The sequence below is a fragment of the Macadamia integrifolia genome, chromosome 7, assembly GCF_013358625.1.
Source record: "Macadamia integrifolia cultivar HAES 741 chromosome 7, SCU_Mint_v3, whole genome shotgun sequence".
NCBI lineage: Eukaryota > Viridiplantae > Streptophyta > Magnoliopsida > Proteales > Proteaceae > Macadamia > Macadamia integrifolia.
Genome location: NC_056563.1, coordinates 8,772,379 through 8,797,344, shown reverse-complemented (window position 1 = coordinate 8,797,344; position 24,966 = coordinate 8,772,379). Strand labels below are relative to the sequence as shown.

The window sequence follows — 24,966 nt, the reverse complement described above, 5'->3', positions numbered from 1 at the left end:
TTGATTCGCCCAAAACTTGGGCGAGAGGAGGTTAAGGTTAGCATATTTCCATATTCTAGTATTTGTTTACTGGTCCCAATATTGGATATAGGTGGTAGTTGGGGTCAATTTTTGTTATGACCATATGTGATAAATAAATAAAACGGCATCAGGTTTATTCAATAATTCAATATCAATAAAGATATAATAAGCAAAATCGATTTGTTTGTTGCTTTGTTGGTAGTGTTTCAGTGAAAACCACCTGATTGAGGATAATTAATCTTTTTTTTTTTTTAATCGATTCAGCTATTTCATCTATTCAATAGATCTTTTTTCAATCCTGAATTCCTAGTATATCGTATCATATGTCTCATATCTTAGGTGTATTTCTTGGATACCTAACATGATGTAATGAGTTTTCTGTAGTAATAAGTTGCAAAGAGTTTTCTTATGGTAAGGGTTAGTTTGTGCTATGGCAAATCCATAAAAAAAGATGGAAATGAAAGTGGATACCTAGTCCTAAGTATGTATCCTAATAAATTATGTCATGTGCATGGTTGGGCCAAATTTGGGTTATAGGCGTTAGGTTTAGGTCACCTTAGTCTGAAAACACACCCTTATACCAAATAGAAGGTGGTTTTTTTAATAAAGTTAGGATAAGAGATCGTTACATAGTGGAGGGGCAGCAACATAGAAGATTAAAAGGGATTTTTTATTCCATAGGGGGTAAGGCAGTAATTTCATGCACTCCTCTTTATGAGCACATGGGGCAATGTGACAAGGTATAATTAACAATCTCTTATAGGTGAGATTAGCCAATTGGAATTTAGATAATATACCAATCCTAGAGTTCCAAATGAATTAACACAAGCCTAATTCCGGTTCTAGAGACTCCACAGACATGGCCAGTTGACCGGATTATTCACAGTGGTCTGAATATTGGACCGGGTCTAACTTTACTCCCGATAAAACAGTAACTTACCTATTATCCTATCCAAAAAGTCAAAAAAGAGACGTTGGCTGCACAGAACACACCACTGATCACGACTCACGAGAGTCCACGTCATTAACCCACGTGGGTTTTTTTAATCCTTTGAAACAGAGACTCGCTGGATCCCACGCATCCCCCACTTAAAAACACATCAATTAGTCTCTCATTCTCTCCCCGCTTTTGTCTGAGAATCTCTCTCGCTTAAAGTTTTCAGTTTTTTCACTTCACTGAAACGATTAACGATAGATAACTACAAAAACCAGTTTCAGCTTCTCCTTCTTCTCTAAAGATGAGCTTCCAACCCTAATTTTTTATCCTTTTCTTTTAATCACTCTCTCTAATGGAGTTTTCTTCTTCTTAGTTTTCAAATCAGACGCTTCTTCCAAGGTTCATCAAGCTTTGTTTTCTTACTCTTCCGCACAATGCCTAGGAGTGATGGAGATTCAAGCTCCGATGTCTCTCCTTCTGTCGGTCTCTTCTCAGACAATTCTTCTTCGGCAGATCGAATCTTTTTCTCAGGAAATTCGATTTTCGGTGATTCGTTGGATAGACGAAGGGGCAGAATTTCAGGTCGAAATGGACTGAACCTTGAATCACATACTTTGCCTGCTCATCGCGGCTGGTTTCCATGGAGCTCAGATGCGGGAAGCATCGAAGTAGCTGATCGGGTTTCAGATGAGATGAAGCCGAAGCTGGTTCAGACTCCAAAGTCGTCTTCTTCTTCTGCTTCTGCTTCTTCCCCATTTACTACATGTCTTGACAGAAGCACTCGTCATATTAACAGCTCCTTGGTCTTTCGTTTGGTAAGTTGAAAATTTGAGATAGGATGGACTTCCGCAATACTTGAACTTTGTGCATTTGATGCTCTTGTATAAGCTTAAGCTTGTTTATTGATTCGTCTATGGTTTTATGTTGCAGGTCATAGTCATTTGTATTGTGACTGTTTTATATACAGTTTCTCTGCGAATCCAAATCGCAGACCTCCAGGTATTCTCTGTACATCTACAACCAATCCGAATTTTTGCATTTCGATGGCTTTTAAGGATTTGAAGAGCTAAGGGTTCGAACCGTGTGTGACTTTGATTTTTGCCTTCAATTTTCTTGCAGGGAGAGATTAGTAGACTTTGTACTGGGAACAGTGTTGTTGGTCCTGACAACACAAGAATTTTGCAGCCTCAAGTTTGTAGCTCATTTTCATATTCTGGTAGTGGTGGCGGTAGAACTGTTGCTTTGTATACCGTTGTCTTAATGCTCATGACACCATTCATTTTTTTGAAATATATTGACCATCTTCCCCGACTAATGACTACCACAAGGAGGTCAAAGAATTGCGAGGAGGTTCCCTTGAAGAAGAGAATTGCATACAGGGTGGACGTGTTTTTCTCTGTCTATCCATATGCAAAGTTGTTAGCGCTTCTTTTTGCGATTGTACTTCTTATTGGGGTTGGGGGATTGGCATTGTATGCTGTAGGTGAATGCAGCCTTTCTGAGGCTCTTTGGCTTTCATGGACTTTTGTTGCGGACTCGGGAAGTCATGTCAATAGGGTTGGCATTGGTCCAAGGATTGTCTCTGTTTCTATTAGTTCTGGAGGCATGCTGATCTTTGCAATGATGCTCGGCCTTGTCTCTGATGCAATCTCAGCGAAGGTCGATTCACTGCGAAAGGGGAAAAGTGAAGTCATTGAGATGAACCATATATTGATCCTCGGATGGAGTGACAAGTTGGTAAATTAAGCATTATTACTTTGGACTTGCCGAACCATTTTAATTTTGTAGATGACAATAAGAGATTTGCTGTTTTTTGTTGCAAGATAATAAGGAAACCAGAGAAAATGAAAACAAATAAAGGAACATCATACTAGTATTATATGTTACTATCATTATCTCCATCATTACGACTTCTTGAATCATGACAATTGTTTCTGACTGATACCACCTTTGTTGCTATTTCCATAAATTAATCTGTTAAGTGCTGATATCCACTAATCCACCAATCGACTCCAAATCGTACTGTGCGGAAATTCTCATTGGCCATGTCTGTTTGGTTGTGCAAGAGTTAATCCTTGCACACTTTCACCCTCTTTTTATAATTTGTTCATCCACCAAAAGCACGAAATCAAAGAAAACACATTGTGAGTATTCCACTGTGCAGATTGCAGAGATTTTTTCCCCCCTTGATAGATCTGCACATTTCTTTCAATTTATGGGCAACCCAACATAAACATAAAGGACTTACATAAATATAATTAATAAAAAAATATATATACAATGGAGAGGTGGGGGAAACTAGCAGGAGCTTTGGGGCAGTTAGGTTTCCACCCACATGTTAGATTTAAGAAACATTGCACTAGTTGTTATTGTCCTTAATTTAATTCCTTTGTTGCTTCTTGTTTAAACCCAATGATTTCAATATGTCATAGTTCCTGTGAAAATTAATTGTTTATTATTTATTTTTTTTTCTCCTTTTGCTGACTTACATTATCTTTCAGGGTTCACTTCTAAAGCAACTTGCTATAGCAAACAAGAGCATAGGTGGTGGCGTAGTTGTAGTGCTTGCAGAAAGAGACAAGGAAGAAATGGAAGCGGATATAACAAAGCTAGAATTTGATTTCATGGGGACCTCTGTTATTTGCAGAAGTGGCAGTCCTCTTATCTTAGCTGACTTAAAAAAGGTATGCTGGAGCTAGGAATAGTTGTTAATTTTCTTCTATCTTATACTGCCAATTTTCATCTTGACTTGGTCAGTACAAAATTTTGACTTTCATGGACTATTCTTTGCTTATTCATAGGTATCAGTTTCTAAGGCACGTGCCATCATTGTGTTGGCAACTGATGAAAACGCAGATCAGGTTGCATTTCCATTTTCAGTATACTGACACTTCTGTGACTTATCAGAATGAATTTCTTCCAAGTTATAATTCTTATATATATATATATATATATATTTATAATTTTCTTGTTAGAGTGATGCACGTGCTTTAAGAGTTGTATTGAGCCTGACTGGAGTGAAGGAAGGTTTGAAGGGTCATATTGTTGTAGAGATGAGTGATCTTGATAATGAACCTTTAGTACAGCTTGTTGGAGGGGAGCTCATTGAAACAGTTGTTGCACATGATGTGATTGGACGTCTGATGATCCAATGTGCTCTCCAGCCAGGCCTTGCACAGGTTAGTTAAACAATTTGCTTCAACGGTAGATATCAGAAAATGGTGGTATACCCTTTTTTATTTTAAGATTTTCATACCTATTTGTAATAAAACGTAATTCTGGTGTTTCTTAGAAGTAGCCCAACACAAGACCAATTGAGGATGGTGGATGAATTTTGATTGAATCACAGTGTTATGGAGGCTTTTTTGTTATTGTACACTAATTTCTGGTTGATTGATAACTTTATTCCTTCTGCACAGATATGGGAAGATATCTTAGGATTTGAGAATGCCGAGTTCTATATCAAAAGGTGGCCTCAGTTAGATGGTCTGCGATTTGAAGAAGTACTGATTTCATTCGCTGATGCTGTACCTTGTGGTGTGAAGGTTGCTGCAAAGGGTGGCATGATCATGTTAAATCCAGATGATGATTATGTTTTAGAAGAAGGAGATGAAGTCCTTGTTATAGCGGAAGATGATGATACTTATGCACCAGGCCCTTTACCAGAGGTCAGTTTTCCCTATCTTCATATATCACATGATGTTAGTAGTATTATTTTAATTTCTTAAATGATAAAGTTGTTTCATGCAATCATGCAATTTGAATTCAAGAATCGCTACTTATCAAAAAATAAATAAGTTCAAGAAGCCGACAATAATTGCATGCACACAGACGTGCTTATGCATTCATTTCCCTGTGCCTGCTCAAGCTTTTTTTTTTTTTTCTTTCAAGATATCTATGTTCTATTATTCATAATATGGGGAAATGTTTTCTGTCCAGAAGTGTTCCCATGTGTCTAATGAAATGGCGCATGTCTCTCTCTCTCTCTCTCTCTCTCTATACCCCTTATTGGGGAAGGAGAGGGATAGACACAGGGAGCACTGGCATAGGCCACGCTCCCTGACAGAGAACAACTTGGTATCTCTGATGGGACTGGAAATAGATCAAGTATGACTTATATCGTGCTGAATATGTGCTCCATAATCCATGATGCAAGGATTAGATGAAATCCACTTCAGATCAAGTGGTGCCCTGAAAGAGACAAATCCTCAAAATATGAGTCCAATCCAATGGAAGGATTGGTTGGAACTGCAGATCAAATCTAGAACCAGAAATGAAGAGAATTCAGGAATCGTAGGACGCTGTTGTCTGTGCAGAAAAATGGAACAGAACTTGGGTATTTGACAAAAGAATTTCAGAATCAATAACAGAAGAACCCAAATCAGAAATCAAACACAAATTGAGGTTTCAAACCATGACAGGAATCATCCATGCAGGCTTGTAGGTTGCTGGAACTTGAAGGAAGTTATGCAGAAAGAAAAGAGGGATATAACCTAGAATCACCAGTAGGTAATGCAGATCAATCGTTGGATTTGCAAGTGATGGGCTTAAGAATTTAAGGAAGAAGATTCTAATTTAAAGGTTAGATTTGGATCAGATCTGCTTTCAGATCTAGTCGGCGGTTCCTTACGGCACCCTCGGCAGGGCCACCCGAGATCGCATCTTCCATCGGGAAGTAATCTTCTTCTTCCTCTTGGCCAACACTGCTTGCACCGACAGATCCGAAGGTTGGTGTGGCTGGACTCATCTACAAAACTAAATATAGAAGTATAGATCTAATGGCTAGAAAAATGGAAGGAATAATCAGATCTAATGTTAATATTTCAATAAGAATATGGACCATAGTAATATATGCTAAAATGTCAGATTTATGTTATGGATAAAACAAGGAGAATGAAGATTATATCCTAAAAAAATGGATCTTGGAGAGCATGAAAGAAAAAATAGGCAAGGAAGGTAAGGAGAGAGAAAGACGGAAGTGGTCAATGGGGGACTAATGAGAGGGAAGAGAATTTATTTCCTAGAATATATATAGGATTTGGGACTAAAAGGGGGATGCTATCAACTAAAAGGGAAAAAGAGAAATGGAAGGAGAAAAATAAGTTGATTTTAGTTGTCGCAAGACACAAGATCTGATGAAGAAGCTCGAGAGGAAGATGCAATGACAGTGTTGCCAGAAGACACTATCTCAGGATGACCATTAGACACAGTAGTATGAGCTAATGGTGCAGCTCACCCTAGTCTACCATGTTTAACCCAACATGTCTCAACTGTTAGGTTGAGCTTGCCACAAAATGAACATTGTTTGGAGGGGCAGTCAATATGCTGTCCACTTGTACTGTGACCACGTAGACCACTACCACAATCACTCCATAAGCAATGCCCTCTCCTAGAGAAGGTAGAATTGCGTCCACAGCCAGCAACAAAAGCAAAACCTTCCTTAGGCCCTAGTATTGGATAGATGCAGATTGAAGATGAGCGGGGTGTGGAATGTTTCAAGGAGGAAGCTTTCTCACTTGCCATGATTGCTTGCACAGAAAGGATGAAATTGAGGGTGTGGTTGTCACCTATAGGAGTAACACTACACTGAATATGAGCAAAGATCTAATTGAGTGAAGGCACCTTCTTCTCATCAAGTAACTGGCTCTTAACAGACTGATAATAGGTATTTTAATCTTGCCATAACTTTGCAACTTGAAATTCCTCCCTCTGAATTTTTTATTGTTCTAGATTAGTAGTAAGTGGCTGATGCATATTGAGCTCCTCCTTCATACCCTTAAAAGCACCGAAGTACTCATTCAAAGACCTGTCCCCCTGGTTGAAGTTAAAAAATTTATCATATAAATCATAAATATGGAAGATATTGTCACACCCCGCCTCCACTCACCTAAAGGCTGGTGACATGGACACCCACACGTGTCCACAATCCATCCAGGATCCACGATGCAGTACTTTAAGTTCATAAAATTATGGAATGATTCTATGATCACATAGATAATAATAAATCAAAATATACACAACTGGTGACATCTAATGATATTTAACATATTTACTCAAAGAAGGTTTTCACAACGGAAACAAAATTACAGTCATGCCCCTAGGGCTACATCTGATATGTAAATAATCAAAAGGGAAGATGATACTCTCATCCTCAGCTTGCTCCAAAAGCACAATCATCGCATACACAACCGTCCTCGTGCATGGCTAGCTCCTCTTCCCAGAGGTCACCTCCATAGAGGGTCGGCTCCTCAACCATAGTCTCTGAAGGGTTCCCTGAATCAACATCTAAAAAAAGGGACAACAACGGGGGTGAGCTTCCACGAAGCCCAGTGAGGGGTACACGCAAACAATCACAACATTTCATAAAAAGAGAGACATATAAATGCTCAACCACAACAATATTAATGAAATTAGATGAATGCAGTGACATGATCTGGTTATTAACAAACAATCCTAAGCAACAGATTCTAAGTCCAAAATGGGTATTAGTGCTACTGCAACATAAGGGATATCCCTGGTTCACCGGTCTAGAGAACCCCTTTGGCCTTCCAGCGATATACGCCAGTTGTGAGTCCAGGAGCCCGCAGGTTCTGGTCAGGAGAACCCCTTCGGCTACCCGCAAACCCCAAATGAATAATCCCACCCTACAGCCCCGGTCCGGTCCGGAGAACCCCTTCGGTTGCCCGAGCTGTAGGATAGCCAATACCTAAACCCCTATTGGCAAGGGTCGTAGCACCAGGGTGGTTATCCTAGCCCATTGTATTCTAATATGCCACAACACATTTCAATCACACTCACTCACACTCCCTAAGCATGCAGTGCCGCCAGAACCAACTTTGGCCACCCTGCACCCCAGTCACACTCACACTCACACTCATTCTAAGCATACAGTGTTGCCGGCACCAACCGTTGGTCACCTTGCACCCCAGTCACATACACACACACATACACACACTCTGAGCATGCAGTGCCATCGGCACCAACCGTTAGCCACCCTACACCCCACTGACACACACACACACCCTGAGCATGCAGTGACACCGGCACCAACCGTTGGCCACCTTGCACCCGTCACACACACATGCACAACCATAATTCACATTCTCATGTCACATCAACACTTTCCACAAGAAGTAAGATAATAATATGCAAAATGATATAATTCATCCACATATGCATTATGATACAATCAATCCATGAAAACACACAAAATCCCTTCACCTCGAGTCCTAGGTGATGATGGACAGCTGATGGCCTCGTGCCGCGTTGTCCCGTCACTTCTTGGTTCTACTCCTAGGATACATAAGATTTTTAAGAGAATAAATCATTCATAGAGAAATGAGACTCTAGGCACATGTTCTAGTTTCATTCCCTATTTCCCTTTTTCTTTGAAATGGTTCTCAAATTGGGGTTTTATGAATAAATGGCTAATTTATATGTGGGGGACGTTCACCTACCTCAATGAGCTTAGTTTAAGTTTAATTAATGGTTTAATTAAGATAGGTTTACACAATTTACTCAAATCCCCCAAAGTTCAAGTCTCAATTAAGCTAAATTAGGGAATTTCGGTTGAGGGTGTAGGTGGTGACCACTAATGGCTTATGTGGTCACCCCAATCCACTATACCTATTTTCAATTTCATTTTTCCCAACTCAATTTTGGGTTTGGATGGTGGGATATGGAGGGTTTGGGCAAAACCCATCATTTCTAGGGTTTAGTTACCCAAATTGGGGATTTCACTAGGGAGGGTTCATGGACTCGAATTGATCCATCAATCTTGCTAGGATGGGTCTCTTACACTAAACCCTTCTCCCAATTTGTAGTTTTGAAAAGTTGGTTTTAGGAAATTTCCGATTTCTAGGTTTTGTATTGCCCAAATTGGGGTTTGAAATGGGGATTTCACTAGAGAGGGTTCATGGGTTCAAATTGAACCATGGAACCATGGATCTTGCTAAGACAAGTCCCCAACATCAAATCCTCCAATCAATTTATACATTAGGTAAGTGGGTGGGTAGATTCGGTTTGGGCGATCTCCATTAGCTTTGATGGAGAGTGAAAATGGAAGGGAAAGAGAGATGACTACTTAGAAGGTAGAGAGAGAGAGAGAGAGAGAGAGAGAGAGAGAGAGAGAGAGAGAGACGGCTTACCTTAGATGGGTGCTCCCCTTGCTCCTCTCTTCTTCCTCCGCCCTTGCTCTTCTCCTCCTTCTTCTCCTTCCTCTCTTCTCTTGCTTTTAGTTTGGTAGGAATGAATAGAATGAATGGCTAAGGCTTCTATTCATAGCCACTTAAGTTTCTTGAGGACTGTTTGGAAAAATAATGAGTTTTTACTCCTTTCCGGGTTAAACCGTCATTTGACACCAACGGGCCCACCTCGAGGTGTCCGGATACATTAATCTATACCCCAATATGTTGTCCCAACTATTGGGAGTGGTTTGAGGTGCACGAGTGCAAGGGCCTAGGTCCCACGACCAAATAACCCAATTTTGGCCAGTATATCTCACTTGAGGTGTTTACCGGTGAAGGCCGAATTGGTTCCCATTATATGGGAATGGATCCTTATGTTGATTGGGGCCTTCCCAAGGTGTTTCCAATGTGTGGGCCCCACCTTCTAGTATATTTTTATTATTAAATATCGGCAAAGCCACAATTTACTAGTGGTTGTCACCCGGGGTGTATTACATTTGTCCAAAAGTTGAAATTAGCCCAGTTTTTTGGGCACGGTTATAACTGATATTCTTCTCTTTGGAGAAGCTTTGCTTCAAGTAATCCCAAATTCCTTTGGCTGTGGTGTGGAACATGATATTAGCTGCAATAGCAGGATCCATACTATTGCACAACCATATGAGTAGGGTGTCATTCTCATGCATCCACTCCTCTTTGGCTTTGGCTTTGGCTTTGGCTTTGGCTTTGGCTTTGGCTTTGGCTTTGGCTTCGGTTTCTGCTTCGGCTTCGGCTTCAGAAGGGTCTTTGGAATCAGTAGAAGGCAGTTCGGTTGGAGGTACTTCAGTTTCCCTTTAGCATTAATGTAAATCTTAGCATCCTGGGCCTATAACAGATAATAAGAAACTCTATTGAGTTCAATAATAGTAATCTGGACATCAACATTGTCAGAGGTAGATTTGGGATCAGGCATCATGCACAACACAATAAAATCTCAGAGAGGTATCGATACCACCTCTGGCCAGCAAACGTTTTTCTTCGAAAAAGAAAAAATGTATGCACCTTTGGAATACAGTCGAAGACTGGAGCTATGTAGTATAGAAATAAGCGACACAAACCACAAGATAATACAGATCTGAGAAGAACTAATTAAACAGCACCACAAAGTACCAATTCTGAAATCACAAAACCCAGAATATGGGTGATTTGTAGTCGGAGAAAATTTGGTGTCTGACGGACACCAAAATAGGTTCGAAGGACCTATTCTTTGGTGGGTGGGTGGGTGGGTGGGTGGGTGGGTAGGGGGGGAGGGGGAATGCCCTAAAACAGGATTTGGATCTCCTGGTCAGATCCAAACTAGTCACCCAAGTCGCAATTAAAAAAAGAAAAGCCAAGAAAACATAGTACCACAGGCTGGGAGGAGATTTATAACTGCAGAAAATCAGATGCACAGAGCAGCTTCAAACTTTCATCGTGTTGACATATCAATAGGTTGAATCATCTCCAGAAATATGAGAGAGAACTGTCGGCCTAATGCAAAGTAATCAAACTATAAAAAAAAATCCAGATTTGAATACCACCAGCCTTGATATCTATCGACTTGATTCCTATGGATTTATAACTCGTGGGAAAACCAGATAAAGAGATGCGGAAGGACCCTAATTCTTCTTCGTATCACAGCAACTAGGGCCTTACATAGTATAGAAGGCAGCATAGGTTGCTGCAACCACACAAGTAATCCTTGCAGAGACTCTTAAACCATATTTTTCTGTGAGGAATTGATTATAGAATGCTCTGATACCATGTAGCAGAAGAGAATTCAATAACCAGTACTTAGAACAAGAGAAGAAGACAAAGAAAAAGAGAAGAGAGAAAGATGATTGATGAGGAGCCATAGACCACAATTGGATTCTGTGAATTCCTATCATTGTCAATGACTGATATTTATAACAATAAAATCAGATCCTTAGTAGGAATCCTACTAAGAATACAACTAATTTCAGGGAAAGAGAGAAATAAATAAACTAAATAGCTAATAACTCACGACATATAACTCTAATTACCTAACTTATACCACAATAGAGACACTCCCCTATCCTCATTAGCACTAACCAACACATGACCACAGTGTTAGACCCCTGCGGTGGTACATATCTCAACAAGTTTGTTGGCTTTTGTCCCTGCATGTCTACTAGAAAAGGGAACCAAAGTGTGTTCTTTATGTTTCATGGTCTAATGAAATACGTTTCAGATTCACTCATCTATAAGTCGATCTGTGATCATCTCACGCTATGTTCTTGCTGCAGATTCACAGGGGCTTTTTCCCTAACATTTTCATCCCTCCAAAATTTCCGGAGAAGATACTATTTTGTGGCTGGCGCCGTGACATTCATGATATGATTATGGTAATTTGATTCCAAAAATGTTAGATCTTTATATGTAGTTGGGCAATAAATTTTTTGTGCACCAAGAATAATTATCTTTCAAACTATAGGTTCCTTCTGGTAATGATCTTTTCCTGCTTCCTAATATGATGGTAGTTATTTGCTACTTATCTATACTGTGCCCTTTTTAAAGCATTTTAGTTCAACATCTTAAATTGTTCCCTCATTTTAAATAGTCGGAGCTGTTCTTGCTTTAATTGTCATCAGCATGATTCTCATCGTAATGTATTAGTTTCAGAAAGTTGTGGATGTTACAGCTGGCTTTGTTGGTTTTGACATAAAATGAGTGGAAATTTTAAGAAAGAAAGTAAAATATCTAATTATATAGCTTTTTATCTCAGAAAGTACAAAAGAAGGAACAGAGTTTTACAGCAGAGCCCACTATCTTATGTCAAATTTCTATGAGATAATATAGGGGTAATAAATTCCTCTTTAATTTTACTTCCAGGCATTTGAAATAAAAAAGAAAGGAGCCCAAGGGAAATGACATTTGGTTGAATTGGTAAAATTATGATTTCCTATGATCTCACAGAAATTTTACCCTAGCTAGTGATTAAATGTGGGATAGGATCTGGTAGCCAACCCAAGTAATTAGGAAAGCTTAGTTGAGTTGCTGAAGTAATTAGTTGTGGAAACTGCCTAATTATGGAGGCTTAGTTGCATTTTCTAGTAAGCTTCCAAGCAATTAAGAATATGCCAGCTTCCCAAATTTTTAAACTTGGTTTATATATATGCTATGACCTGGGCCGGGAACTTTAACCTTCTTACCTGCTTCAGAAGAAAGTGAAAGAAAAAAGGCAGCTTCTTTATTTGCAGGTTCCCTTGGTTTACTACATAAGTTGTCATACTTTTTTTTTTTCTCTTGGGGTGGAGGGGGGTGGCGAGTTGTTTTTCGGTTAATCTGATTATGTTTTCTGGTAGAGTTTAATTTTCTGAATTTGTGATTTTTTTTGTTTTTAAGGTCCTAGAGTCATTCTTGGCTCCAGGTTCAGAACTATGGATGTTTAATGAGGTTCCAGAGGAGGAAAGAGAGAGAAAACTGACTGACGGTGGGCTTGATCTTAGAGGATTGGTGAACTTAAAGCTTGTACACAGGGAAGGAAATGCTGTCATCCGGAGGCATTTAGAGAATCTTCCAGTAGAGACATTTGATTCTGTAAGTATGCATTGCCTCTTGTAGAAGATGATGAAGTTTTGTTCCCTCTTATTATTTTAACTCCTTATTTCCATATTATGTTGTTCTTTGGTTTTAATGGCCTACTTTCCTAGGTTACTGTTTTTGTAAATTTGTATTATTCTATGTTTAGTGATTAACAATTTATATTTGCAGTAAATCATGATTTCTTTTTAATACTCATTGGTTTTATTATTTTCTAGTGGAAGCAGGTTTCTACATTAGTAATTCTAATTCTACAACATTTAGTAAGTTGCAGATTTCTGCTTTTTTTTTGGGGGGGGGGGGGTGGTCAAGGGGTTGGGGATAGCTAAGAAATTTTCACAAACTCTTGTTATTTTCGTATTAAGTGTCTCTCCACTAATTGAATACTAACCCTAAACAGACAGATTTTAATTCTTGCAGATGAATCTCTGGAGGACTCAATTGCGCATTCTGACTCACGATCTCTGTCTACTCTTCTCCTGATCCGTGATATTCAGGTAATTCTATTTTGTTCAATGTTGATCTAAATTCAGGAATTTGTTTTGTGCTTGTGTTCTTGTAAATTTCTGACTAGAAAATCATTCACGTTATAGTTTGAACTTTTTTTAATGGGCGTGGGTATTATTTCGGCTTCATAGCCTTGAGCATTTATTTTAGTAAAGATCTAAATATGCTTGGCATTAGCAGCTGGTTGTCTTGTTGACTTGCGAACATGAAGCCAACCATATATTAGAAACCCCCACATCCCCACCCCCCAAAAAAAAAATAATAATAATAAAGGAAAATTGGAAACTTGTGACTTTCAAATTCACCATCAGTTGCTTGCTCTATTAGCAAATCCTGGCAGATAAATCCTTCAGGTATTGATAATCTGTTTTAAATATTTCCTTAATCAGTGCTAATTGCCTATTACCTTTCATGATTCAGTCCAAGCGTCTTCCACATCGAGTTGCAAAATCGCCTCCTCTGCGTCATTGTGGATTCTCTCACAGCTCTTGGATCCGCGAAATGCAGCAAGCCTCAGACAAATCAATAATTATTAGTGAGATCCTGGATTCAAGGACTAGAAACCTGGTGTCTGTCTCGAGAATTAGTGATTATGTGCTGTCGAATGAGCTAGTGAGTATGGCACTAGCAATGGTAGCTGAAGACAAGCAAATCAATCGGGTACTCGAGGAACTCTTTTCTGCAAAGGTACTTCATATCCATGTGCAAACTTCTATCTATTTATTGATTTACTGAAATTGATAATGAATTTTGAGAGATTACATAATCCTGAGCTGGTTGGACCTACCCAAATTTGCTGGGCAATCACAACCACTGCAGACTTGAGCAAAAGAGAAGAACGAGAAATGAAAAGTAATTTGGGAACTAAAAGAAAAAAGAATACAAAGAAGAAGAAAAACCTGTTTACCTGCACCATGCTGGTGGAAGTTGGTACTTTACAGATGCCAATGGAATGATGATCGTGTCCAACCTAATCTGCAACTAGTTATTTTATGAGCATTCATGTTGGTGCTTTAGTGTATTTATTTTCAGGGATAATTGCAACATATTAAAAACCTGAATGGATCAGCTGGATCAAACAAGGTTTGACCGGAACTGGTTGGCCTCTGATATCCAGGTTTTTGTGGTTTCGCTGAAATAGTGGTGATGTAGAAGGGTGCCTAGACAACTAGGTTTTCTACAAGGGTTACTCCACTAGAATAAGACATACTCAATAGGTCTTGAATTGGATTGGGTTCAAAGTTGCTCAGCAAAAGTACAGATTTAGCATGCAAGATAATGGACTAATTAACAGGACAACAGTGATCAATAATAGTCTAAGCATGAAAAACACATAAGCTACTTAAGCATCAAATGGGGACATGGGGAACAACATGTATATGTTAGGTTTAGCACAAATGATCCAAGACACAAAGCAAGCTAAGCAAACCATACAGTTCTCTAAAATCAGACAGCTAGTAAAAGTAAATCAGTAGGGATTCTTTAAGGACAACAGAAAATAAAAGGCTTGAAAACAGAGAACAGTTTCAGATTTCAGTTGGGGGGGGGGGGAAGATAACAAGGAGTCAATGGAGATGGAATGGGGAGGGGATTTACCTACCTTATTGCTGTCCGGGTCTGAGGAGAAGAGAAGAGAAGTAGCCAAGGTCTTCCAAAATGCAGAGGTGCAATCCACTTTGGTTGATGAAGAAAGTCCAGCTTGCTGTGAAATGATCCTTGATGTTGCTGATGGAGCTTGTGTGGGTGATAGAGCTTTCAGCAGCTCACGAACAATGGATACAGCAGGAGCAGTAACCAAGAGACAGAGGATGAGAGAGAGAGAGAACAGAAAGAGAGAAAAGTCGAGAAAGAGGAGGCGAGAGAGAGGCGAGAGAGAGAGAGAGAGTCGTGAGAGAGAGGGACGATGGCTTTTCTTCATTCAAAATAATTTTTCATTAACTCTCATCGTGGCCAATGGCCTTACATAAATAGTGAGATAATTGTTAAAAAAGAAAAGGCAAATCCTAGGAACATAATCTTAGAATAAAAAGTTTCCTAAAAAAAAACAAGTAGGAAATAAAATAGGAGTGTTATTTAGTTTCCTACTTAATTCAAAGACGTAAATAAACAAGATACTAGGAAATAAAACTACTAAAATAAAAATTCAGCAGTGGGGTCCACAAAATCTGGTCGATAAGAGAGAGAGGAAGAGACCAGCAATAGTCTCTTTCCTCATTCTCACTATAGACCAAGGCTGGTCGACCAACAGCCTTCTTCCTCCTTTCTTCGTTCTTCTTTCTTCTAGTTTCCTTCTGTGAGACTATCTTCCAGCCAAATAGAATGCAAACGTGACTGGGTCTTGCGTCTACGTCGCTGGTACATGTGGATGTCCCCATCAATTCTCCCCAGCGTGGAAGAATTCACCTCCGGTGAATTATGGTTCATGTAGTACTCAAGCAGATCCTGGTTTAGTTGTTGGATTTCTTGCACTGTGATCCAAGTGTAGTCAATTTTCTGACGTCCATGCCATTTTGACCAAGAACTCTCTAGAACCTCCTGTATGTGTGGATACAATCCTCTCATCAAGGATTTCCTCAATCTCTTTAGTTCTCGTGACCTTAGGTACAGGTGGTGAGGAGGTTGGGGGAAGTGGTTGGGTTGTTTCAACAGTCTCATCAAGGGTGAAGGTCATCAGGGTAAAAGGGGATAATGGTAGAGGCACCATGGTATGGGACAAGATCTTCCACATTGAAAATGTTATTGATTTCCATACTAGCTGGCAGATCAAGGACATAAGCATTGGCACCTATCCTTTGAAGTATCTTGAAAGGACCTATGCTACAAGCATGCAGTTTGCTCGCTTTTCCCCTAACAAAACGTTGCGGCTTAATTCTAACCATCACCATATCTCCCTCTTGAAACTCTTGTAGCCTTCTGTGCACATGCCCTTGACTTGTATTGATCGTTGCTCATTGTTGTCTTCTTATACCTGCATGTAAATCATGTATATGCTGAGTAAAAGATTCAGCTAACAGGGAGGTCCTAAAATTGGACACAACTGGGACAAGGTCTATAGGTGCCCGGGGCTGGTATCCTAAACAAATCTCAAATAGTGACAAACCAATGGTACGGTTCTTAGAGCTATTATATGCAAACTCGGCCTGGCTAAGGACTCGATCCCAACTGGTAAGGTGTTCTCCTATGAGGCAACGCAATAAATTTCCCAGACTCCTATTGATAACCTCAGTTTAGCCATCGGTCTGAGAGTGGAAGACGGAAGAGAAACGGAGCTTGGTACCCATCATCCACCATAGGGTCCTCCAAAAATGACTGGTGAACTTAACATCCCTATCGGACACTATGGTGAGGGGCAACCCATGGTACTTGACAACCTCGTTAAAGAAAAGCTTGGCTACTATGGACGCATCAGAGGTCTTAGAGCATAGGATGCAATGGGCCATCTTTGAGAAGCGATCTACAATCACATAAACAGAATCATGGCCTCTCGAAGTTTTTGGCAGACCAAGCACAAAGTCCATGCTAAGGTCCTACCAAGGGGCATGGGGAACGGATAGGAGAGTGTACAATCCCGTGTTCTGCTTTTGTTGTTTAGCAGTTTGGCATGTTTTACACTGACTCACAACTCTAGCAACATCCCTCTTCGATCCTGTCCAAAAGAATATGTCCTCAACGATTGTGATGGTCTTATCTCGACCGAAATGGCCAATGACTCCCCCAGCATACAATTCCCAGATCAGAAAATCTCAGAGTGAGGTCCTGGGAATGCACAACTTGCTTCCTTTAAAAAGGAATCCCTCCCGGAGTAGGTAGTCTGAGCGACTGACAAGGTTACCTCCACTCAAGGAAATGAACAACTCACTAAAATCAAGACAGGTGAGGTACTGGTCCTTAACTCGCTCGAATCCTACAACCTTGACACTCATGGTCTGGAGCAACACACTAGCCCGACTCCTAGCATTTGTGCGACTGAGGAACATATTTACTCAACTTAGTGCATCTGTAGCTGTATTCTCGACACCAAGTCTATGTTTGAGTACAAAAGTGTACTCTTAGAGAAACTCAACCCACTTAGCATGTCTCTGGTTTAGTTTCTTTTGGGCGCTCAAGTATCTTAGAGCTTGGAGGTCAGAGTATAGCACGAATTCTTGCGGTAGAAGGTAATGTTACTAATAGCGCAGTGATTGGACAACCGCATAGAATTCTTTGTTGTATATGGAATATCGTTGCCTAGCTTCATTAAGCTTCTCACTAAAGTAAGCAACAGTGTGTCCTTATCCTATGACACCTCCTATTCCAATACCAGATGCATCACAGTTTACTTCGAAGGCCTTAGAAAGATTTGGGAGGCGCAGGATGGGGGCCTCAGTCATAAGCTTTTTAATCTCATTAAAGGCCTTTGTAGCACTCTTAGTCTATAGAAACTCCTTCATTTTTTTGTAATCCGTGATAGAACACATAATGGAACTAAACTGGTAAATGAACCTCCTGTAGAAAGTGGCTAAGCCATGAAAACTTCGCACTTCATGGACATTAGTTGGTTCAGGCCACTCTACAATCACTCTCACTTTCTCAGGGTCAGTAGATACTCCTTGGGTTGACACAACAAACCCTAGGAAGATGACTTGATCACTCATAAAGGTGTACTTCTTGAGGTTGACATAGAGTTTTCTTATAGAAGCATATGAAAAACCTTCTGTAAGTGATCCAAGTGGGAAGACGGAGTCATACTGTAGTAGAGGATGTCATTAAAGTAGACCACTAAGAACTTGCCAATGAATGGTTAAAGCACTTGATTCATTATTCTCATGAAGGTGCTAGGTGCATTTGACAAGCCAAAAGAAATGACTAACCATTCGAAAAGGCCATCCTTCGTCTTGAAGGTTGTCTTCCACTCATCTCCAGGCCTAACCCGAATTTGGTGGTATCCGCTCTTGAGATCAATCTTCGAAAAATTTTATGAGTAGGCCATCATATCCAACATGTCATCAAGTCTAGGGATAGGGAACCTATACTTAACAGTGATCTTATTGATGGCCCTATTATCAACACACATACGCCAAGTGCCATCTTTCTTTGGTGTGAGCAAGGCAGGTACTGCACATGGGCTAAGGCTTTCCTTAATGAATCCCTTCTGTAACAATTCATCCACTTACCGCTTGAGTTCGGCGTGCTTTTTGGGATTCATTCGGTAATGGGGTAAGTTCGGGAGAGAGGATCCAAGAACTAAGTCAATAGCGTGTTGGATATCACGTATAGGTGGTAACTCATTGAGTAGTTCCTCAAGGAATAACCTCTCAAATTTCCTCAATAAGGGTTGTACTTCTCTAGGAGCCTTAGTGAATAAGCGTGACCTATCGGTATTACTCTGTATGGAAACTAGAGCATAAATCACCCCTGACTCTTGACACTCCTTCAAATTATTGTTGATGTAAAATATTGAGTGTTTTGGTGGGGGAGTGTTTGGAGGTACTTCCCTTGTGTTCTGGAACCCTTACTTCTTTAGGGGCACTGGGGATCAGCCTAATTTTCTTCCTTTTGAACTCAAAGACATAGGTGTTAGACTTCCCATAATTGGTGACATCTCGGTCATATAACCAAGGTTTACCTAGGATGATGTGGGCAACATCCATCTCTAGGACGTCACACCACACTCGATCCTCATATCCTGCAAAGTTTAGGGGAACTAGACACCTCAGATTGACGGGAATGGTGGACTAATCTACCCAGGCAATCTTATAAGGCTTCGGGTGGGGCTCGGGCTTGAGGCCCATTCGAGCAACAACGCTCTTGGTGACCACATTCATACAACTCCCACTGTCTATGGCGACACGACAGTTCTTGCCCTGATGACGTGTAAGTGATGAAAATATTAGTTTGCTGCCAATCATCGTTACTCCTATGTTGTGAGACCATGCATCGCACGATACCGAGCTTGAGATCACCAGCCTCCTCGGCGTCCTCATCAAATATGGTCTCATCTGGCCTATGGTCCTTATACTCATGGTCTTGAAAGCCCTCTTGGTCACTTTCTTCAGGAGTCTGCTCCCCCACATAAAGATTTCTATTGGGGCATTCTCTTGGGAAGTGGCCATACCCTCAACACTTAAAGCATTGTTGTTGCCCACTACTCTTGGGTGCTTCTCTCAAGATTCCTTTACCCCTATTGTCAAATTGACGTTGTGGTGTAGCAGGGGGTTTTGGGAATCCGGTTGAACCTTGAGGTGGTTTCCTAAAGTGGGACTCTCCAACTTGAAAGCTCTTCCTCTAAGAATAAGTTCTCATGGAGGACTCCACCTCAAGGGCTACCCGGAAGGCCTGTGGAATGTCTCGCACCAGGTGGGGTGCCATACGTGACTGGATTTCAAAGTTGAGCCCAGTAAGGAATCTAGAAAGTGTCTGCTCAACATTCTCCTGAATACGGCTTCTAATTTTCAACTCATTGAACTTGCTTATGTATTCAGTCACAGTCAATTTTTCTTGCCTCAGGGTATTCATCTCATTCAACAACTGTAGCCTAAAGGTGATAGGCAGGAATTCCCTCTTGAGCCTCTCTTGCATTTCTACCCATGTTATGATTGGCTCAAGTCCTAGGTTGGCCTCTTGGTACTCTAGGTCTGCCCAGAAGTCCTGGGCAGCTCCGATAAGCTTGAACTTAGCAAATCTGAAACGGACTTCCTTGGACATATCATAAAACTCGAAGTACCTATCCATCTGCTTAATCCAATCTAAAAGGATCCTAGCATCAATCTGACCATCATAGGTAAGGGCATCTACCTTAGTCATCCGCCTGACATCAAAGCCCCTATCATAATGCTCATAACCCTCATCTTTATATTGGGTATGGTGCCTTGGAGTAGGTTGTCCTCGACCCCTACCCTGACCTCTACCATGTTCTGTGCCTAGAAAATTATCCTTTATCCGGTCATAACCATCAGTGTGGTTGTCATTGTTCTCTATCTCAGGGCTAGGGGCTGTTGTTCTAGGTCCAGTGCCTAAGGTATTGTGGCCTTGCCATCCATTTGAGTTTAGGGCATGTGTCTCAAGGGCGGCAAGCCTAGTGGTAACGGTCTGGAGATGAGTAGCCTGTGCTTCCCTATCAGCCAATAATGTTTCCCTATCAGCCAACAGTGTTTCCCTTTCAGCCCTACTGACAGTAAATTCAGCTTGGAGGTTTCTTAGGAACTCTTCGTTCCGTTGAAGGGCTCTTGGCCATTGCTCTTATAGTTTTTAAGGCACTAGTAAGGCATCACCTTGGCCCTGATGCGGTCTCGCCTTACCAGCGCCTTGGCCCTAATGCGATCTAGAGATAGTAAGGCAGTGCTCCGCCTTACGTGAAGTGGCGCTTTATGGGTTTTTTTTTTAACACATTTTAAAATTACTAGAAGAAGATTCCAAATATAGATTTTTTATTGGTAGGTGTATGGTTTTGTTAACACTTGAGATGTATGGGATCAGCTTTACTCCACCAAAAATAACCAAAACAAATAAAACAAAAACACGATTCACAAACAGGGTTTGGATTTTGTCAAGGGTTTTAAGAAAAGGCTTAGAGAAGAAATCAAGGAACAAGGAAGAACCACTGATCCAGGCAACCATTTTGCTCCGGCAGCGGTGAGCTTCATTCTTCTTTGACAGGAGTAGAAATATAGTGGATGACTTTAGGGCTTAGGCACTCATTTTGGCTTTATAGAGGTAAGTATAATAAATACTTGTATTTTTTATGTCTTCTTTTCTTTATGTTTATAATTTTGTTTCATAATTATGTATTTATATTATATGTTAATATGTTATGATGATTGATGATTGATGAAGATGAACTTAGTTTATTCACTTTATTGATTTGTTTTTTTGATGAATATCTTACATTGGTATGAATATGAACATATTTATTTAACATATGAGTAATAGGATTTAACTAAGATTTGAGCCAAATAAATTGGTTTTATAAAAAAATTACACAAGAACGCTTTAGTCAATAAGGTGACGCTTTATGCCCGTCTTATCGCTAAGGAGCTCCGAAAGACTCTCAAACGCCTCCGTCGCCTTATCGCCTTAAAAACTATGATTGCTCTAGCTGAATGGGGGTACTAGGCAGTCAGACATGTCCTAGTATGCTCTACCACTACGGATGGACATAAAGAAAGTTGGCAGCCAAGGTGTGGTTGCCAACAATGACTCAAGGCCTACTCAGAATCTCCAATTGAGATAGGTAGTTGGACCTCTCGATCCTAAAGTCAGAAATTTCCTCTCAAGAATGTGTTTCTGGTGGGAATAGCGTCCAATGCTATTTGGTCCCTCCAAACTAAGGAGAAAGAGGGTGTCTTCTAACCTAAGGTAACACTCCTTTAGCTCAGACTCAACTACGGACAGGTTGTGACGGAGATTAGACCTCAACAAATAAGATATGAAAGCAGTAACAGTGACACCCAATCATAACAAGACCAACCAAAAACCATGCTCTGATACCAAGATGATGTAGGAGGGTGCCTAGACAACTAGGTTTCCTACAAAGGTTACTCCACTAGAATAAGACATTCCCAATAGGTCTTGAATTGGATTGGGTTCAAAGTTGATCAGCAAAAGTACAGATTTAGCATGCAAGATAATGGACTAATTAACAGGGCAGCAGTGATCAGTAATAGTCTAAGCATGAAAAACACATAAGCTACTCAAGCATCAAATGGGGATATGGGGAAGGGAACATGACAGCATATATATGTTAGGTTTAGCACAAATCAGCCAAGACACAAAGCAAGATAAGCAAACCATATAGTTCTCTAAAACCAGCCAGCTAGTAAAAGTAAATCAGCAGGGATTCTTTAAGGACAACAAAAAAATAAAAGGCTTGAAAACAGAGAACAGTTTCAGATTTCAGGGGGGTGGGGGATGGGAACAAGGAGTCAATGGAGATGGAATGGTGAGGGGATTTACCTACCTTATTGCTGTCCAGATCTGAGGAGAAGAGAAGTGGCCAAGGTCTTCCAAAATGCAGAGGTGCAGTCCACTTTGGTTGATGAAGAAAATCCAGCTTGCTGTGTAGTGATCCTTCTTGTTGCCGATGGAGCTTGTGTGGGTGATGGAGCTTTCAACATCTGACGAATAGTGGATACAGCAGGAGTAGTAACCGAGAGAGAGAGAGAGAGAGAGAGAGAACAGCAAGAGAGAAAAGTCGAGAAAGAGAGGGGGCGAGAGTGAGTCGTGAGAGAGAGGGAACATGGCTTTTCTTCATTCAAAATAATTTTTCATTAACTCCCATTGTGGCCAATGGCCTTACATAATAGTGAGATAATTGCTAAAAAAGAAAAGGCTAATCCTAGGAACATAATCTCAGAATAAAAAGTTTCCTAAAAAAAAAAACAAATAGGAAATAAAATAGGAGTGTTATTTAGTTTCCTGCTTAATTCAAAGACCTAAATAAACAAGATACTAGGAAATAAAACTACTAAATAAAATATCAGCAATGGGGTCCACAAAATCTGGACGATAGGAGAGAGAGAGGAAGAGACCAGCGATAGTCTCTTTCCTCATTCTCACGGTAGACCAAGGCTGGTCAACCAGCAGCCTTCTTTCCTCTTTTCTTCCTTCTTCTAGTTTCTTTCTGTGAGACTATCTTCCAGCCAAATAGAATGCAAGCGTGGCTGGGTCTTGAGTCTACGTCGCTGGTACACATGGATGTCCCCATCAGGTGGTAAACCAGGAAAACCTGAGCTGAGTTCCGTTATGGTTTCCTGTTTGGTCCAGTTATAGATGCTGTGGCTGCAGCCATTCTGTGTCTCTGACATGGAAGCACTTGCTTCTTCACGATGAAATAGAATAATCACATATTAATGTTTATATGTCATGCATGTTTTTTATTTTTTTTGGGTTTGGGGTGGGGGGGAGATTGTAGATGACAGCACTTACCCTGCTATTGGAAAGAGTCTGCCAGTGTGACAGCAATTAGCAACAAATTTTACGCTTTCTGAACCAGTTCCAACGACTCATAAAAAATTTGGCTAAAAATCTGGTCAACTTCTACACTTGGTCTCGAGTATGTCTTTGCTACTGCAATGGATGGATCATCTGAAAGGATGCAAAAAGAACTGATCTTTCCAAGCTGTTTATAATATCAAAAAGTTGATGCAAGCAGGCCTTTAATTTCCTGGGTTTATTTATTTCTTCATTTTAGTGGCATGCTCTCTAGAAGCCAAACTTAAGATAATTGTGGGAACTGTTCACGATGCCTTGATTTGGGACAAAAAAAAATGGAAAAGGCCCACACCTCCCCACCGGAACTCCTTTACGTTCTTTCTCATGTGAGATGTCTTAGGATTCTCTAAGTTTCCAAGAAAGAAGAGGGGCTCCTATTGCTTTATAATTTAGGTTATTTTCCTAAAGCAGAACATATTTACAGAACTTGTATTTGATGTATGAAATGGTTGTTCTGCACAGGGGAATGAGATGTTTATCAGGCCAGCAGAAATCTATCTGTTTGAGCAGGAAGAGTTGTGCTTCTATGATATAATGAAGAGAGGTCGACAAAAGCAGGAGATTGTGATTGGTTATCGCCTAGCAACAGAGGAACGTGCCTTTATCAATCCTTCGCACAAAGAAAAACCACGAAAATGGTCCCTTGATGATGTTTTTGTTGTCATCTCTCAGGGTGAATGAAGAAGATTGCAATATATTTGCTGCAACATTCGATTTTTCCTTGAAACGGTAGCTTTGGAGCCATTTATTTTGCTAATCATTCTGCCACTTCTGTTTCTTGTGGCACTTGCATCTCTGCTACTGTTCAACCTTTTCTTGGTACCTATTCATTGGGTGTGGGGGAAAATAGGATTTAATTTATTACTTGGAATGGAGTAGTGCTAGGTGTTGAATAAAATTCTGTAACTTCAATGGGAGAAGAAACCTCCACAATTGATTGATATATAATTGTTAATCGGAAACAAATTGTTGCGGCTGTAGAAACAGGACTTTTAAATGGAAGTTGTAGCTAGGCCTTCTTTGGTAACTAGCCCACTACAATGATATTAACAGTTTATTTGGGCACAAGGGATAATGTGTCCTCTCCTTTTGTATGAACTGAAAAATATTTCTTGGAAATTCAATTTTTATGATGGAACTTGTTTTTATTTGGGAGTGGTTTTCAAGTTGTACATGGAGTTAGGCATTTAAGATTGAGAAAAATAATCCAACCACATGAAGATGGTGGTCTATTACATGGATGAAAATTATGTGATTTGCCAAGATACTAAACCACCATTTCTGGAAATTTAAAGGGAATTTTTTTCTGAAATTTGTATGCTTCTCTCACTGAAATACACAATTCTTTTTCCCCTTCTAAGACCAGTCCTGTGAATTAATTTCTGCTTAAATAAATACTGTGGATGTAGACCCTTTGTTCTATCATGATTTTGAGGATTTATCATTTTGTTGACTGCTCTTTTGCTGTAATAAAATGGTTACCAGGACATGTTAACATGGTATTATGTTGACACCAACAGTGTATATTGCATAGAGTGCTTCTAGATTAACTATAAAATAACTAATCCTGGTTTATTCTCTCATGTGGAGTACTAAGTGGTATGGTCCAACGAATCATACTGTTGTGGTATGTTACATGTCTGTAACATGTCAGAATAAAATGAAAGGTTTTACATGTATTTGATCTGTATTTATACATTTCTGGGTGATCTTAATTCATTAGATGTCTGGGTTTGATGTAGATGATCAAGGTCATTGAAACTGGTT

General features: G+C 40.1%; 1 protein-coding gene and 1 long non-coding RNA gene across 5 annotated transcripts; one reads left to right on the top strand and one right to left on the bottom strand.

Moving 5' to 3' along the window:
* Positions 1-1,136: 1,136 nt before the first annotated feature.
* Positions 1,137-24,347, top strand: LOC122084341 (probable ion channel SYM8). 4 transcript variants are annotated; one of them, XR_006141876.1, is made up of 12 exons: positions 1,137-1,773; positions 1,889-1,957; positions 2,078-2,695; positions 3,460-3,642; positions 3,760-3,819; positions 3,934-4,137; positions 4,378-4,626; positions 11,427-11,525; positions 12,526-12,720; positions 12,942-12,986; positions 13,124-13,220; positions 13,651-13,722. XR_006141876.1 is itself a non-coding variant. In XM_042652511.1 (12 exons), exons 1-12 carry the CDS (start codon positions 1,393-1,395, stop codon positions 23,878-23,880), a joined length of 2,637 nt encoding a protein of 878 aa, XP_042508445.1. In that variant the 5' UTR covers positions 1,137-1,392; the 3' UTR covers positions 23,881-24,347. The 4 variants fall into 4 exon arrangements, 3 of the variants coding, with proteins under 3 accessions (XP_042508445.1, XP_042508446.1, XP_042508447.1); XM_042652511.1 differs by lacking the exon at positions 12,942-12,986 and adding an exon at positions 23,662-24,347 and having other exon boundaries at positions 13,128-13,220; positions 13,651-13,917; XM_042652512.1 differs by lacking the exons at positions 11,427-11,525; positions 12,942-12,986 and adding an exon at positions 23,662-24,347 and having other exon boundaries at positions 13,128-13,220; positions 13,651-13,917.
* On the bottom strand, positions 6,972-9,625 carry LOC122084342. Its single transcript, XR_006141877.1, has 3 exons — positions 9,106-9,625; positions 8,180-8,251; positions 6,972-7,243 (listed from the first exon to the last, which is right to left on the bottom strand). It is a non-coding gene; the product is annotated as an uncharacterized LOC122084342 (long non-coding RNA).
* Positions 24,348-24,966: the final 619 nt, after the last annotated feature.

Coding starts and splice junctions, on each gene's coding strand:
- LOC122084341 (XM_042652511.1), top strand. CDS start 1,393: ATGCCTAGGAGTGATGGAGATTCAAGCTCCGATGTCTCTCCTTCTGTC. Junction 3,643..3,759: donor TCTTAGCTGACTTAAAAAAG/GTATGCTGGAGC, acceptor GCTTATTCATAG/GTATCAGTTTCTAAGGCACG. Junction 13,918..23,661: donor AGGAACTCTTTTCTGCAAAG/GTACTTCATATC, acceptor TGTTCTGCACAG/GGGAATGAGATGTTTATCAG.